The 17,515-nt window shown below is 44.2% G+C and overlaps 1 protein-coding gene across 15 annotated transcripts in view; it reads left to right on the top strand.

The window, feature by feature from the left end:
- Positions 1 to 1,311: 1,311 nt before the first annotated feature.
- The window catches only part of PARD3 (par-3 family cell polarity regulator), a 673,368-nt gene continuing 657,164 nt past the window's right edge, over positions 1,312 to 17,515 (top strand). For all 15 annotated transcript variants that reach the window (XM_039255313.1, XM_039255311.1, XM_039255312.1 and 12 more), the window contains exon 1: positions 1,312 to 1,679. In XM_039255313.1, coding sequence (XP_039111244.1) covers positions 1,560 to 1,679 — 120 coding nt within the window. In that variant the 5' untranslated portion in view covers positions 1,312 to 1,559. The remainder of the gene's footprint in view (positions 1,680 to 17,515) is intronic.

Below are 17,515 nucleotides of genomic sequence, written 5' to 3'. Positions count from 1 at the left end.
ATACGCTAAGTACATCGGGCAGAAATGAAGTTATTATCTTTTGGGAAAGACATGGGCAAACAAGGACTCTTTGCTGACATTTGCCATTCTTTAAACACAAAGACATACAATTGTTAAGGAATCATAGCTCATAACTAAGACAGAGACGAGCGCCAGTGTCTTTTCTTGACTCGGTCCAGTTTCTTTTAAAATGTCTCACGTCCCGCATGCATGTAACTCATCACAGAGTTGCTTTTTTTTTTTCCCCCTGGGGTTTAAGCGCCCGAGTTAAGCGCCGGCGCATCGTGGGGATCCTCTTCCACAGCTTTGCCTCAACGCATTCGGAATATATTGTTCATGAACCTGCATTAGGATTGCTTATGTTGCAGAATTTTAAGATATACAATTATTTGAATTGTGGATGTTTAAAGTCTACTTGTTGAAATGGGTGGGTCATCACGGGGTCACAGGAAACTTCAAGGTAAATAGCGTGGCCTCTGGAGAAAGGCCGGGTCGAGTCAAAGCTTCACCAACCTCTCCCCAAGCAGCTGATTGATTTTTTGGTTTTAACGCAAAAACAACCTCCATCCGGCCTTGCAACCGAGCAAGCAAGCCAGTGCATAAACCCTGCCAAGCTGCGGGCCAGACGGAGACGTCCGCGCGCCCGGGCCCCCGCGGGAGGGGAAACCCGGGCTGCAACACCCTAACCCAGCCCGGTCCCTGTCCTCCTAGGGAACGTGGGGACAGCCCCTCCCTAAGCGTCTCAGCGCGTTGAGTCCGCGGCGCCAAGAGTAAACTGTTTTCTCTAGACACGATTTCTCCCGAACCCCTCAGCCGGAGGAAGGGGATTAAAAGTGACAAAGAAAGGGGGTGGGCTCCGGAGAGTCCTCGGGGGGGTGTGGAGCGGGCGCCCCCGACGAGGGGCTCAGCGCTGCGAGCGCAGCCCCGCAGCGCGCTGGGGCGCTGGAGGGGCGCGGGTGGGGGACGCCGAGCCCAGGATCCGGGGGTCGGCTGGGCGGGGGGAGGGGCGCTGCGGGCTCCCACCTCCGCGGCGGCGCCGGGGAGCGGGCCGGCCCAGGCGCAGGGCCGCCTGCTGGGGCGTGCAGCGCGCTCGGGGTCCCGCGGCCGCCCGAGCCCCGCGGAGGGAGGCGGCGGGGGCGTGGGGCCGCGGCCGTGCGCCCCGCCCCGCGCCTCCCCCTGCCGCATGTGCGCGGTGTTGTGTGCCCGGCCCTGCCCCTCCTCCTCCTCCTCCCCTCCCCTCGCCGCCGTCCCCTCCCCCAGCGGCCCCGAGTGAGCGCGAGCGCCACACAGCCCCGGGCCGCCGCCGCCGAGCGCGCCGAGACGCCGAACAGGTGGCCGGAGGCTGCGGGCGCTGCAGCGGGGAGAGGCGAGGCGAGCCCCGGGCCAGGCGAGGGCGGCCGGGCCGGGCCGGGCATGCGAGCCGAGCGGCCCCCCGGCGCCGCCGCTTGCCCGCGCCCCTAGCCTCCCGCGCGCCCGTGCGGCGGCCCCGCCGCGCCCAGAGTCCGGCCGCTCCGGCCGCGGTTAGCGAGGGGCGCGGGCCGGCCCGCGACGGCGGCGGCATGAAAGTGACCGTGTGCTTCGGGAGGACCCGGGTGGTCGTGCCGTGCGGAGACGGCCACATGAAAGTTTTCAGCCTCATCCAGCAAGCGGTGACCCGCTACCGGAAGGCCATCGCCAAGGTGAGGGGCTGGGGGCGCAAGGGGCGCGAGGGGTGGGGGCAGCAGAAGTGGGGGGAGGAGGAGAGGGAGGAGGAGGAGGAGGAGGGGGGGGGTGGAAGGCGCCGGGATCAATATGGCGCTTCCTGGAAAGGGGAGGAGGGAGACGGATGGGAGGCGGGGAAAGGGAAAGTGCGGCGGCCCGGCCGGGCCTCGCGGGCGCCCCCGGCCCCGGGGCCGCGGGCGGCAAAGTTGTGGGCGCGGGCCGGGCCGGCGGGGCGGGCGCAGCCCCGGGTGAGCGCGCCGGACCCCGCGGCCCCTCCCGGGCCGAGCGCCGCCGGCCTCTCCCCCGGGGCTCCGGCCGCCCGCGCCCCTCCAGCCTGCCCTGGCAGCGCAGCGCGATCCCAGCCCTTCGAGGGGCGCGGGCGCAGCCTGGCCGGACGCCTCTCTCCGGGCCGCCCGCTGCGGGAGGTTGAAATCCAGCCTCAGGCCTCTCCGCGCTCCCAGGCCCCGCGGCGAAGGCTGGGGAAAGGGAACTTTCTTGGTTGGATCGGAGTTTAAATATTCCACACCCGGCGGAGAGCGGCTGCATTTGTGCTCCCACACTCCCTTCGTCCTGGCGGGGGAACGAGCCGGAGCGCCCATCCCGGTCCCGGCGGCCGCCCGCGGGCTGGGCCGGCTGGTGGGGGACGGTCGCCGGCCCCGCGGGGGGACCCCGCTTCCCCCGGCTCGCGGATGCTGGCGGGGCCCGGAACCCCGGAGTTGGAGAGGCTCCCGTGCAGCGCTCCTTGAACACGCACAGCCCTGAAATCAGTCACTGCATGAAAAGTTGCGAGGACCTCCGCGGTTACCTATCTGGAACCAGTTCCATATGGTGTCGGGGTCGCGAAGCCAGGGTCTGATTTAGAAGTTGAGTAGATTTCTCTTTTTCTTCGTGGAGGAATAACATTGTCTCCACTCCACTGCATTCCTCTACAATGTGTCAGAAGTGAAAAGGCACTTTGTTAAATCGTTTTATCTGCTGTGTTTGACAACAGCCCACGCCTCCAAAGTTTCTGTCAAGCACCTGAGGATATCTCCTTTGCTGTCGAGTGACGTCTGATGGAGGGAGGAAGGTCACTTACACATTTTCTCATTTGTTCCCGAGTGTGGCGTGGCCTAGCTTTTGTGGGCGTTGAGGCAGGACACGGTGGCTTTGTCAGTCTTGAGTGTGTACAGGATGCTCAGGGCGGCATCCTTCAGTTCTCTCTGAAATTTAGGGATGAAAAGTTTTTTTACGCTATTGTTTAGTTTTTAGTATATAGTGGAAAGAATAGCATGAATCTGGCCTTTCGAAGATAATCTTGGGGCCGTTTAGGAACCTGACACAATGATGGACGGTGGTGACATTGTTTAACCGCTCTGAACTGTTCCTTACAGCTGGTTGAACTGTTATTGAAAATCAAATAAAATTAGTGGAAATTGGGCACCTGTTTACCTTGCGATGCTGAAAGGGGAATGAAACAAACTCTCCAAATCTACATTTAGCATTTTAAAAGACTGTTTATGAATGGCAGTTTATGATCTAAATGTTCTAAATCAATAATTAGGTTGTACATGTACTTCGGAAACCAAAATAAGTTGTGAATGGAAAGAGAAATACAATAATACATGCTGTGTTGGGCCTGAGTTACTGAATAGGAAGAGATGATGGACATTTCCTTTCATTTTACTAATTTTACATACTTAAAATGAGTTCTGTTTCGTTATGCACACAATGGGTGTTGGTCAAAAAGGCTGTTTGGGAGATACAAATGTATCTGGTTGATCCAATCATTCGTTCCTTCCCACGGAAATTCTTATGCATTTACTGTGTTCAAGGCATTGTTCTGGGTGCTGAATGTCTAGAGGGCCCACTGACTGCCTTGTGGTAATTGGAGTGTGAGCGTCTAGGATGAGAGGCTTCATGGTCCTTCCAGTGAAGGAGACCCATGGTGTGGCCAGGCACACGATGGGACAGTGAGAAGAGGAATGTCTGGGATGTTGGGTAGATGTACTGAGGGGCCTTGGCGATATATCTGGACCCTGTTTTTAAATATTAGTGGTAGTTGTTCCATAGTGACCTGGGAACATAGAAAAGAGGGTGCCAGTTCCCTTGTGAGAGTCTGGGAAGGCATCCCTAAGGGAAGGGGCACATGAGCTGAGTTTTTGGAGGTTAAGTGTGAGATCACCAGGTGGAGGGGGAGGAAGGGCGATTCTGAGAGGGTGGTGGTAGCCTTGAACTTGGATATGAACGAGAGGGAGGAGTCAGAGATGAGTCAGGGCGTTCTAAAATTATTTAAAGGCTCCTTCAGTGCAATTCACAGTTCAGTGGGTGAATTTTAAGATGGGCTTTGTAGTACGCAAAGTTTAATCATTGTATCACATAACTGTTGACTCTCAGATGTTGCAAGAGCCTGAGTGTCTTCTGGTTTCATTTGTGATTTTTCTTCTGAAATTGCTAGGTAGTTGTTAAGGTTAAACTTCAGTTTTTCTTCTCATTTCTCCCATTTTATATAGGCGATTATGAAGCAAACAGATATTAACACTTGCTTTAACTTTTATCCTCTTATCTCTTCTTTACCCCTTATTGTTTAATAGGATAAGATAAATTTTGTATGAAGAATTGGGTAGTTGGGTGTAGCTGGGTAGCTGTGGAGTGGTGTTTGAGTTGCTAGGTGACATGTGGCATAACAAACTATCTGGTGGGGAAAATGTGGAAAGATCCTGTTTATGGCTTTGAATAAAAATCAACTAAGCCTCCCCCCCTCCCAAAAAAAGAATGGAAAAGGGAAAAATAAAGATCCCAAGCCACTGAAACTTTCCCTGAAATGAGCATTCTGTAGTGTGGTGGGGCTCTTACATTTGGCATTATTATATTTGAGCTGTTTTCAGGTTAAACAAATCAAGTTTTCTGGACAGTAGAGTGGTGTGACTTAATACCAGAAATGTCCTCAATAAGCAGATATTTGAAGGCTTACACTTAGCCATAGCATTTTTTTTTCCTCTAGCGAGAAAATGTTTTTCTGCTTATGATCACTGATGAGTGAAGAGGTTTTGGCTTTTCCGTCTCCATCTTCCTATCCTTATCCTGACCCTGTCTAAAGAGGGTGCTCTGCTAGACGTTGAGAATTCTGTTGCAGGCACTCTTCCTGAGTGCTTGGATTTGGAGGATTGGCTGCTGTATATGTGTCTGTCCGTTCTTCTCGTGCCTGCAGCCTGACTCATCCCTGAATCCTGATGGATGCAGGGTACAGAACACCAACTGCAGTGACTTTTTAGTGTGGTGCCCTTGGTTTCTGAGGTTTTCCTTGCTGGCCACTCCTTAATTTTAAGTGAATCAAGGTTGGCCCTGAGGCTTCCCATTTTTCCTGCTGTACATCCTAACTCTGGGTAGGAGAAAGTCTTCATGCTTGCTTAAAAAATGTTAGTATTTGAAAGGCTGCTGTGTACAAAATGTTATGCTCTATGGAGAACTATGAGACAAAATCCTTGCACTCTAGAAGAACATAATCTAGGAGACAAGATGGGTACGTAAAACAATAATAGTAGGTGGTAGCATTAATTGGCAACAGGGTGTTAGAGACAGTAATTGCTTCCAGATTTTAGAGACGTGAGTGGTTATTATGGCATTGGGTTGGGGGAGGTCCTATTTAGTCACTAGGGTTGGTCTGGGGCTTAGTGAGTGGGAAAGCTAGCCTTGCCATAGGGCAGTGCTTCTTAAATGGATAGTGGAGTGATCTCAAAATCACCTGCCTGGTTAAGATGTTTTGGTTCTCAAGGTCTGCAGTGGGGTCCAGGCATGAGAATCTGGAGAGCACCTGCTGTGTTTCCGAGATGTGGGAGGGAGGGGATTGTATGAAGGGAAACTGTGATCACAGGTGATTCAGGCTTTCAGGGCTAGTTTTGCTCCTGTGGAGCATTCATGCCAGCTGGCGGGTCAGGATTAGGAGGAACACTGAGTTCCAGGGCCTGACCACTGAGACTTTGTCCGGTGTGATGGTACAGGAGGGACTAGGGTATTTGTGCAGGGCAGTCATATGGACTAGCGGTCCTCAGGGAGGATGTCTGAATCAGCTGTTTGAATGAGATCTGCCTGTAGTCTAAATGCTGCTAGTTCCGTGCTAAGTAACGAACAGAGAAAGAAGGGTAAAGTGAGGGAGGGGAGTTGCAGTAAGCTCTTAACTCACTGTCCCCCCTCCTCCCCCATTGTCCTCTTCTCTTGGAGGTGGTAGGAGCTTTGGATTGGGTTTGGAGATGTAGGTTTATTTATTGTTATGACTATTTTTTTAAATTACCATTTAACCTTGGGCAGACGAACCCTACAGAACCTTATTTTGCTCATGTCTAAAGTGGGTTACTCCTTTGTAGGGTCGATGTGAGTGCTGGACAGATGAGGAACGTGAAACTTCTTCAGTGCTGAATCTGAATCGCTAATGTTGCACTCACCGGCTTGACTTCCTGGGAAACTTTCCGAGTATTCTATTATTCCTGTTCAGTTGTTTTCCTTTTAAGAAGGCAGTGAGTAATTAAATTAAAGAATAGGTAAAAGTGTTAATATTTGCCTAAACAGTACTGCAATCAGAAGAGCAAAGTGTGTGTGTGTGTGTGTGTGCGCGCGCGCGTGCGCGCGCACACGCGCACACACGCGCATTATTGGCTTTATTCTGGGGCCTCTGGGACCACAGCTTCTGTCACTGAGGCATGGAAACCTGAATCATTTTGTTATAAAAAAAAAAAAACAAAACTTGTATTTACAGACACTTTTGAAAATGTGCTCTTCTCTATGTGGTGGGGAGGTTGGGGGGTCGAGAAGGGGGAGGGGGGACTTGATTACTGAAACCATCCAAGTCATGGTTTTGACGAAAAATCTTAACAGTTGCTGTGAGGTTTTCCTGCAAATACACATATAACGGTTTGTTGTTACACATTTACCAGCGTATTGAAACTTTTAGGAAAATAGTTATATTGTTGCAGAGTGTGAATGACAATAGAGGCAAGTGTAAACATAGTGAAATGATGTAAATGTTACTGTTTTATTAACATTTTCTGCCTTCTCAAAAGTGAAAAAGAAATGAAATGTGGCTGAAAGACTAATCTTTCTAAAATGCAGATCACATCATACTCTTCTGCGTAAGGGCCCCTGTACGTGCTTTCCCCAGGGGCCAGGTCCCGCCACCTCAGCACAGCCTGTCCCTTAGGGCACCCCTTCTGCCTCTGGCCTCTCCCTCACCAGACTCCCCCATCCCATACTCCACCCACTTGGGCTTGCTTGCACTTTCCTGCCTTTGCTCTGGTGTTTTCTGTTTCTTCTGTGTGGGACACTTATTCCCTACATGTCTGCTCATTTTTTGAGCCTCAGCTCAGATGAGCCATCTTTGGGAGGTGGGTCCTGCCTCCCAGGCTGTTTAAGGTTCTCCACCTCATACTTCTCTTGGGGACTTAGTTCCTGCACTGACCTGCTTAGTGTACTTATCTACGGAACAGAACCGAGCTCCTTCTCCCTCCGGGGGTGGAATGCTTGGGGACCATGGCCTGGCCTCAGCCTTACTTGAATAAGCAGTGTCTTCTGCATAGTAATCTTACAGGTGGAGTAAATTAAAAGTGGAGAATAAGCACATCACACAATCTTACACAAAACCTGTACTTTTACTTGGAAGAATATAACCAGCATTCTAGGATTTGGTGTTTGGCATATTGGTACAGACAGATTATAATTGAAACTAAGATTTAGTGTGATTTGGAGTACCCGGAGGTTATTCTTTTGCGTCAGCTATTTTGAAGGAGTTCAGTCTGTTTTCAGACCAAGCAGAGGGATAGTCATAGGGTTTGCGTTGGGCCTGGTTCAAGGCAGGTGGCCAGAGCAGTGTGGGAATCTGGGTCTGGCGCCTCTAATTCTGTCAGTTGGGATCCTTGGGTAAGTGCCAGCAGTAAATAGAAATGTTTAGGATCTGAGATTCACAGAGAGAGCCTGGCTGATGTGAAGTGCTTCTTGGCTCACGGTGAACCCAGATGAGTTGGTCACAGAGGTAATATTTAAAGTCTCACTTGTACGACTAACTTGTAGACAGATCCTCCGTCTGTCCTGGGAGGTTTTTACCTCTCTGTAGAGTTGGATGCAGCTTAGTGATGTTGAACATGCAGTAGCTGTTGGGAGTCCTTTATTTTTTCAAGGATGGGAAGAAATGCGTAGAACTGGTCTAAGGAGGTGATTTCCAGAATTCATTTTCCTTAGGGTAAACTGGTTGGTTAGGTTCACACACTGTGCTTTCCTCCACCTTGCCACTCATACAACACTCCTAAGGTTGGACCAAGGTCAATGGCAGTAGAGGTAGGGGGAATCAGTAAATTTATATAATTTTATCTGTTTTTGGTATCTTTTCTGCTTAACGTGGAAAATGGAAAAAGCTTTATGGAAAGAAATGCGGAGTTCTGCGAACATAAAATAAAGCTGATATATATGTGTATATATTAAAAAATTTTTTTTGGAAGAATGTATAAATGACTTTTTTCCATATCTCTGTGTCTTCTTGTGTTTGGCTTGCCATCTTTAGGTGATTTATGCCATTAAATATTACTTTTGCTTATTTTTTTTTCTCTATCAACTGGTATTGGGGCTTAGGAATAAAGTTTGAAGCTCTGTATCCAAATGATTTGAAATGTCAATTATTTAATTTTGTTCTCTTAAAATTAGACTACAAAATATGTGTACAACAGGAATAAAATCCCATGTCCACACAAAAATCATGTGCTTGAGTGTTCATTGCAGCATTATTCATAACGGCCCCCAAATGGAAATGATCCCAATGTCCATCAACTGAACTAAATATGGTTTATCTATACATTAGAATATTATTCAGCCATAAAAGTGAAGGAAATATTGACACACGCTGCAACATGGAGGAACCTTGAGAACATTATGCTGTTTGAAAGGAAGCCAGTCATAAAAGCCCACATGTATGATTCCATATATACAAAATGACCCGGATAGGGACATCTATAGGTAGAGATGGTGAAATAGTGGTTGTCTAGGGCTGGGGTTTGGGGGTAATGGAGAGTGACTGCTAATGGGTTTGTTTTGGGGGTAACAAAAATGGTCTAAATTTAGATACTAGTGATGATCGTATGACTCTGAATATACTAAAAATCTTTGAGTTGTATGGTTCAAATGGGGGTGAATTTTATGGTTTGTGATTCTATGTAAAGATGTTAAAAAATAGACTACATAAGTCACTATGAACACAGCTCAGTTTTTAGGTATTTTATAGTTCTGAGAGTCTCATAAAACATGGATTTCTGTGTAGAGGTGCTCAGACACCTCGAGTGAAAACTGGCTATTTTGAGGAGTTTTCCATACAGTGTGTAAAGCCTGTTTTCTTGGGCCTGCCCAGTCTGGTATGCTCTTGCTGGCTGAGCCTCCAAGTCCCCTGGGCTCTTCCTGTTACCCTCTCTCTCTCTCTCCTTAAGGACACCCCTGAAAGGTACCCCTGACTATTCACCTGTTCTCTGTCAGCCAGAGAGTCCTTCCTGCTTGCTCACCAGCTGCTTTTGCTGAGTGAAAGCTGATTATGAGGTTCCAAAGGTGTCCAAAGTGAAAAGCTTTTTCAGTTTTGGTTTTGGTCTTCAGTCATTTTGAACTTTAGTGAATCTCACAAGCTTCGTGAGGTTCCATTTTCCCATCTTCATCTTTCCATGTTGAGAACTTCTGGGCTGGGCTCCTGCTCCCAGCCCCCTAAGCTAGAGACAGTCTTATCTAGTCTGTATTGTTCCTTATGGCACTCAAAGAACCATGAAGCTTGAGTGATGTGCAATGGCTTTTTAGAGGAGCAGACAGGGTGTGGAATCTCTTCCTCCACCCACCCTCTCTGTGAAAATATTTTGAAATGATGGGGCTTGACCCTAGGTCAAACACATGCTGTTGGAAGTTAGGATGTATTTTGCCTGGAGTGTCCTTCAGAATTCCTTACCATCTCAAGATGAGTGTCTTTTAGGATAAATTATATGCTCAGAAGTGACTTAATAACACTATTCCTTTTGTGAAGTATAACTAAGTGTATGATCTTGCCTCATGCTGAATGTAGGATGTGGGTATACATATGCAAACATATGTATTCATGAAGTTGTTATTTTTATAGTAGTATAAATGTAAGTGGTTTAGGCATGACAGCCAGGTCAGTATTATTTTTCCCACTTTTGATGTTTTTTAAAATTCAGATTCTGTATGACAATATTTTGGAACTTAGATTTATTTTTTTTTCTGGTGTATGGTTTTGTTATTTGTTTCACATCCCTTTAGAATAGAAAACTAATCTCTATTATAGGGTTTGTATTTTTGAAAAGGCCTGTTTAAGATATTTTACAATAAAAACCAATGTTTCCTTCTCTAACACTTCAGAAAATAATTTGCTGCATATCTCCAAAACCTAATATCACTAAATACTAAAAATATGTTGTGTTAACAGATTAAAAAGACAAGGAAGATGGTGCCATTTTTTTGTGTAAGTGGATGATAGGAGACTGGGTTTTTCTATTTCTTTTAAGAAAATATTGGAAAATTTTTTTATGTCTGTGTTCTGTTTTTCTAAGTCCAATGTTACATCCAGAATTAAAAAATTATTTTTCAGGGAAGAAATTTCTTCTATCACAAAGGCATTTAAGATGCATAATTTATAATTCCAAAACCCAGTGTGCAAAGTCATATGTGAATAATAGTTAGCTGGGTTCCTGCCCAGCAGGGTTATACTCTAAACTGAAATTTCTCTTATTACAGCCAGCACCACCTGCAGAAGAAGGAGGTGAAGTGTACAGGATATTGGTTCCTGATGTACCACTGCAGAGGATATGACTAATCATTGAATCCATTAAAGTTGAATGCAGGATTTGGTACTTTTACCACTTTGTTAGAGATCTGGAAAAAAAACCTTTCAGGCAAATCAAGAGGATCTATTAGTGAAAGTGCATCATTTGGATTGAGAGCTGTTTAAACAAGTACATCTGGCAGATGGTGGTATTTCAGCATTTGTCTGAGAACTCTGAAATGAGTATATTTAAAATTTTGAAGGCACATACTATCAGGGATATATATTTTTTCAAGGAAACTTGGAGAGCTAATAAGATCCTGAACTTTCTATGGCGTGGTCAATTTTATCTTTTGTTTTCTGTGACCCCCTCCCCCCCTTTTTAAAACACAGACGTTTACAAAAACACAATTGACTGAAGGTAGAAAGTTTGGTTATGGATGTTTTTTTGTCCTAGGAGGCATCACATCAGAGTGACACACTCTGGACTAGGATTCAGAAGAGCAGATTACATTGTCTGTGTGTCTGAGAGCAAGAAAGGTAACCTGTGTAAGCCCAGGGTCCGTGGTGTTAGTGCCACCTGCTTCATGAGGTTGTTGTTAGGGTTTGAAGAGAGAATGTAAAAAACATGCTGTAGGGGTAAAATGGAGTAGGTGTTAGCTGAACTGGTCTTTCATTTTTGCCAGGAATGGTTTCCAGTGATTAAGGCTCACATGAATCAGCTCTTCTAAATTGTTTCTCCTCTTCATTAGAACTGTGCTGGATGTAGGAACTTGTGGTAAAACCGTTCTCCCTTAAAAAATCATGGAAACATTCTTCTGCAATTTAAGAAATGAAATCCTTGACACTGATTTAAACTTTTCCAAGATGTCCATAGTGGAATAGCGTTTCCGGTTTTTGGTTTTGGCTTACAGTAGCTTTGAATCTTGGCAAGTCCCCCAAGCTCTGTGAGCCTCAGTTTTCCCATTTGTAATTTGGGAATGCTATCTTTTAGTGGCAGTAATGAACATTAAGTGACTTAATGTAGATACTGCTTTTTCATATAACAGACTCTTACCCAATATTAGATCTTTTTCTTTTTCTTCAAGTTTTAAACATAGATTAGGCACAATTTTAATGGCTGATTCATAAAGTGAACTTGATTTTTATTTTATTTGTGATGCCAGATGTCATTTTTCAGCATGATTTGTTAAGGGGCCACTTTTTTTTCTTGTAGAAGTACTATAGAAATTCCAGATTTAGTATCTACTAATGAATCAGTTGGAAATAGAGAAAAACAAATGTTCAGATCATCTAGTAGTTAAAGCTGATTCTCTTACAGATCAAGAAGAAATATGTTTGTCCAACTATCTTAGCCTGGTTGACTTTTTACTTATCCATTTTTACTGCTAAGCCTTGTTGCTTTCTCAAATTGTAGCTGCTGTACTGTGGAACCCAAAGAAATTATGTATAATTCTTGCTGTTTTTTAAAAGACATTGGTTATACATTTTCCATTTAAAAATATCTTTTGAAACCTGGAAAGAATAAAACTATGAGACTATAAGTAATATTTATATTATAAATGCAGACATGTTTTGAAGAACTTTAGCATTTATTAACTAGCAGTAGTTCTGAGAATACCCTGGAGCTCAAAGAGATGATCTGAGTTATAAAATAAAGTGAGAACGTTGACATTTTTGTGACCTCTCTAATCCTTTATTATATAGTTCTCTGTAATTCATGCACCCGTTACTATTTCTTTACTCTTCTCTGGATCTTAAGAAGGGGATTTTGAGGAACTAAATCAGCAGTAAATGAACACAGAACATCTTTTGCTTAGGTAGGTACTTGTAAGGGTTGACAGATGTAACTTTTAATGCTTTAGTTCAGCTAAAGGCACCCAGTGACAATCACCTGAAGACTTCACCCAAGAGTTGACCTATTTATCATACTAAACAGGGAGTGGTGCCTTGAAGACTTGCTCAGGTTCTGGGCATGGCAGCATTACTGTGTCAGACTTACCAAGTTACCAACAATGCTCTGTCTTTGTGTTCAAGGGGACCACCTCTTCTCATTCCTCTTTTCCACATCACAGTGTTGAAAGTTATTTTTCTCTGTTTGAGGACCTTAAACATCTTATTAAAGTAATGCGTCCTCCCTCTATCCATATGTGTTTAGGGAAGTTGCTAGGTAGTGATTAAAATAATAAAACTTTTATCTTATTGTGCAACACTCATATTTTGGCTTTGATCCCTTCCAGTATTTGTTTGTAAACATTGTTTCACATGAGAGCACTTAAAATTCAGAACTTTTGTTTCATGCAGGACACAAAAAGAGATGTAGCAGCACAGAAGATTGAAATTTATACATCCCTCAACCCTTCACAACTTCCTGTGTTTTTGTGCTTTGCTAATGAAAGTGATGAATAGTACTTTCAAAAACTTTCCAGAATAACTTTCCAGTTTTATAACAAAACTGTAGAGAAGCTAACTCTGGTGTAGTTTTTTTTTTCCCTTCCAGCTTTTTTGAGGTTTAATTGACAAAAAACATGATAACATTTAAAAGTGTACAATGTGATGATTTAATATAATATACACTGTGAAGAGATTCCATTGAATTAATACATTGAGTTAATGCTTAATGCTTCCCTCTCTCACATATTTATCTTTTCTTTTTTCTTTTTGGTAAGAACATTTAACTTCTCTTCACTTGGAGAGTTTGAGATAGCTCTTAGTCTGTTTTGGTAGGTGGATGGTGTGTTTCAGATCTTTAGGCTGAGGCTGAAGAGCTTTTCATCCTGGGCTGTTTTTCCACCTATGAAGAAAGAAGCTGCTTCCTTTATAGATGTAGGGGAGTGGTATTTTCAGCTTAGTCTTTGCTTTTGATGCTATTAAGCTTTTTAGGTCAGTACTGATGATCGAAAGCTCTTACACAAGACGTGCTGTATTGGAGACACTATTTACCTGCCTATCTGGTTGGGGAGTGGTTGAGAAAGTACCTTTAACTGTGATATCCATCATGTTTTCTCAGCCCCAGTTCATTGAGGAGTTTCAGAGGGGTAGGAGAAGAATCAGGAAACAAGTGGTATCAGGAAATAGGGTAGTAATACCATTATTGTCAACAGTAATGGTTAACACTCATGAGGCATTTTGTGTATAAGGCCCCAAGAGCTAGGTTTAGTGCTTTGTGTGTATATGTTAATCCAGTAGAGTGGGGAGGGGGGGTTGATGCAATCCTAAATTTACAGGTACAGTCACTTCGGCTAAAGAGGTAAGAAAGTTGCAGAAGGTTGCACATCTAATGCATGATGGCTTGGTCTTCTTAGGCAGACCCCTCGGACTATGAGACGTGTACTGTGAATTACTACATTATGGCAAACTGATGTCCTTGCATTTTAGGATGTCGCATTTCCATGAGAAAGAGTAAATAGTGCCCATAGGCATCCTTTCAAAGCCAGTAGTGGATTTCTTTTACACACCTTTGTATTCTATTTCCTAGTATTTTCATTGACCCATTCCTACCCCCATACCAGAATGCCAAGGTGTCCTGGCGGATGGTGGCAAATATGTGCTTCTCATCTGAGGCCTCATCATCTTGAACATGGGTCAGAGGCTTTCCTTGCCCATGGATCGGTTTTATTATCTTGAACATGGCATTGTTATTTTTTGTCAACATGGCTCCTTATGTCCTTATGTTTTTATATGTTTTCTGTATTACTGGAAGTGGGGGAAAGTGGACAGGTGACCAAGCCTTTTTAAGTTTTTATTTTAATTCCATTTATTTGACTTACAGTGTTATATTAGTTTCAGGTGTACAATATAGTGATTCAACATTTCCATACCTCACCTGGTGCTCATCACAAGTGCATTCCTTAATCCATATCGTATATTTCAGTCACACACCCCCTCCCCCTCCCTGGTAACCATCAATTTGTTCTTTATAATTGTCTGTTTCTTGATTTGTGCCTCTGTCTCTTATTTTCTTTTCTTTGCTTGTTTTGTTTTTTAAATTCCACATATGAATGAAATCCTATTGTATTTGTCTTTCTCTGACAAACCTTGTTTCACTTACCATTATCCTCTCTAGCTCCATCCATGTGGTTGCAAATGGCAAGATTTCATTCTTTTTTATGGTTGGATAATATTTAATGGTATGTAGAGACCATATCTTCTTTATTCATTCATCAATCCATGGACACTTGGGCTACTTCCATATTGGTTATTGTAAATAATACTGCTATAAACATAGGGGTGCATGTATTCCTTTGAATTAGTGTTCTTATATTCTTTGCATAAATAGTGAGATTGCTGGATCACATTTCTATTTTTAACTTTTTTAGGAACTCTGTCTTGTTTTCTAAAGTGCCTGCACCAGTTTGCACTCCCACCAACAGTATTAGAGGGTTCCTATTTCTCCACATCCTTGCCAATACCTGTTGTTTCTTGTGTTGTTGATTTTAGCCATTTTGACAGGTGTGAGGTAATAGCTCATTGTGGTTCTAATTTGCATTTCCCTGATGTTGAGTGATATTGAGCATCTTTTCCTGTGTCTCTTGGCTATCTGGATGTCTTTGGAGAAATGTCTGTTTATCCTTTCTGCCCGTTTTTAATTGAATTCTTTGTTTTTTAGATGTTGAGTTGTGTAAGTTCTTTATATGTTTTGGAAACTAACCCTTTACTAGATATGTCATTTGCAAATATGCAAATATGTCATTCTCCCATTCTGTTGGTTGACTTTGAGTTTTGTTGGTTGTTTGCTTTGCTGTGCAGAACCTTGTTATTTTGCTGTAGTCCCAGCAGTCTATTTTTGCCCTTTTCCTTGACTCAGGAGCCATGTCTAGAATGAAGTTGCTACAGCTTATGTCAGAGAAGTTATTGCCTGTGTTTTCTTCTAGGATTTCATAAAAGCCGTAAGTTTCAGGTGTCAAATTTAGGTCTTTAATCCATTGTGAGTTTATTTTGTGTATAATGTAAGAAAGTGGTCTAGTTTCATTCATTTGCATGTTGCTGTCCAATTTTCCCAACACCATTTGTTGAAGAGACTTTTTCCCATTAGATAGTCTTTCCTGCTTTGTTGAAGATTAATTGACTATATAACTGTCGGTTTATTTCTGGGTTTTCTGTTCTGTTCCATTGATCCATGTGTCAGTTTTTGTCCCAGTACCATACTGTCTTGATCATTACAATTTTGTAATATAATTGAAGTCCAGAATTGTGATGTCTCCCAAGCTGCCAGTCTTCACACAGAACTTGACAGCCATCCTTTGGACTGTTTGAGGTGTCGGGTTGGGCTCACATAGCCACTCTGGAGGCCATTTCAGGTCATCCCCTGTGTCCCTGAGGTGCTGTGCATTTTGCAAGCTGAGAACCTAGCACTGTGCTTAGAGTATTTGTGGCATAACTGCTGAGAAGTGATTACAACAGGAGGTAATTTCCTCAAAAGTGCCTTCAGAGCTACAGAGTGCAGTTCTTTGTAATATTTAAAAACATCACCTTCATGTATACAAGAACTTCCTAGTACTGCATTGTGTAGCCCTGATAGCAGTTCCCATGTAAGAATTTTTTTATCTTATTCAGTGGTATCAAATAGCACCTAACCATAACTTGACTAGTAAAAATGTTTTTGAAAATTAATGTATTTTTAGATATTATCGCATAACGAACTACTTACAACTTAATGGCATAAGTCAACAACTATTTAATTATGTCTCATGACTTTGAGGGTTAAGAATTTGGACTCAGTGGGGCTCAGTGGAGTGATACTTCTGCTCCATTTGGGGTTTTGTGGCATTCATCTGGAAGATGACTTGGTCTGGAGGGTCCTAGATGGCAGCATTCACAGATGTGGTGCTTGGTGGGGGTGGCTGGAAGCTTGGGCTCAGCTGCTACTGGGCACAGCAGCAGAGGCAGGGTGTAATGAGCAATGGTCCCCCAACTCCCTCCAGAGACTGTGCTCATGCTCCCAGGAGCATTGAGCATCTGTGACTCTGAGGGATTTGTGTGCCCTCTGGTTTTGTAAATTGCTCTAGGCAAATTTTCAATCCCAGTCTAAAAAGGTATGAGTCCTCTCTTTCCTAAACTTCTGTCCCATGCCCTTCAGCCATTGTTTTGATATAAAGGTCATTTTAATACTCATCGAAGCCAGCATTTCTCTGTCCTTATTCCATGGCATGTTACTAAACAGTATATGGAAAAAAGAAAAAAAAAAACGGGTGCCTGGGTGGCTCAAGTGGTTAAGTGTCTGGCTCTTGATTTCTGCTCAGGTCATGATCTCATGTGTTCAAGATTTTGACCTTTGTGTTGGGCTCCACAGTGTCAGTCAGTGCGGAGCCTTGTTGAGACTCTCTCTCTGCCCCTCCCCCACTTGCAGGCACCTGCCTTCTCTCTCTCAAACAAGTAAACAACAACAACAGAAAGAAAACAAGAGCACCTGTATGTATTGTCTCTAGCGTGGAGATCTTGGGGTAGTTGCACTTCTTATGCTACGGTTCAGAGCCCCTAAAGAGAGTGTCCTAAGAGATAGGAAGAGGACACTGTTACTCTCTTAAGACCTAGGCTTGGAAGCCAGCACAGCATCATTAACGCTTCTCTTCTACATGCCAAACCAGCCATTAAGTGGCCTGGATTCCAGGGGAGGGGATGTCCACTCCACTTATTAATGCAAGGAGGTCAGCTCTTAATGTGGGTTGTGGCTGTCTCTGTTCTGCTGTATGAATGTGTGCATGCGTGTATGTGTGTTTGTGTAACGTTAAACATTTAGTTTATTTTTGTTTTGTGTCATGTTTAAATTTTTTTTTATAGTTATTTTTTATTTTTTATTTTTTTTGAGACAGAGAGAGACAGAGCATGAGCAGGGAAGGGGCAGAGAGAGACGGAGACACAGAGTCTGAAACAGGCTGCAGGCTCTGTCTTAGCTGCCAGCACAGAACCCAATGCGGGGCTCGAACCCACGAACCATGAGATCATGACCTGAGCCTAAGTCAGACGCTTAACCGACTGAACCACCAAGGCGCCCCTGTTTTGTGTCATGTTTTAAAATTGTCCTATTCTTGGCCTGCGCACTGG

This window comes from Hyaena hyaena, unplaced genomic scaffold, assembly GCF_003009895.1.
Source record: "Hyaena hyaena isolate Hyena2069 unplaced genomic scaffold, ASM300989v1 scaffold_519, whole genome shotgun sequence".
Lineage (NCBI taxonomy): Eukaryota > Metazoa > Chordata > Mammalia > Carnivora > Hyaenidae > Hyaena > Hyaena hyaena.
The sequence above is the reverse complement of the archived record's forward strand: the minus strand, read 5'-3'. Positions and strand labels throughout refer to the sequence as shown.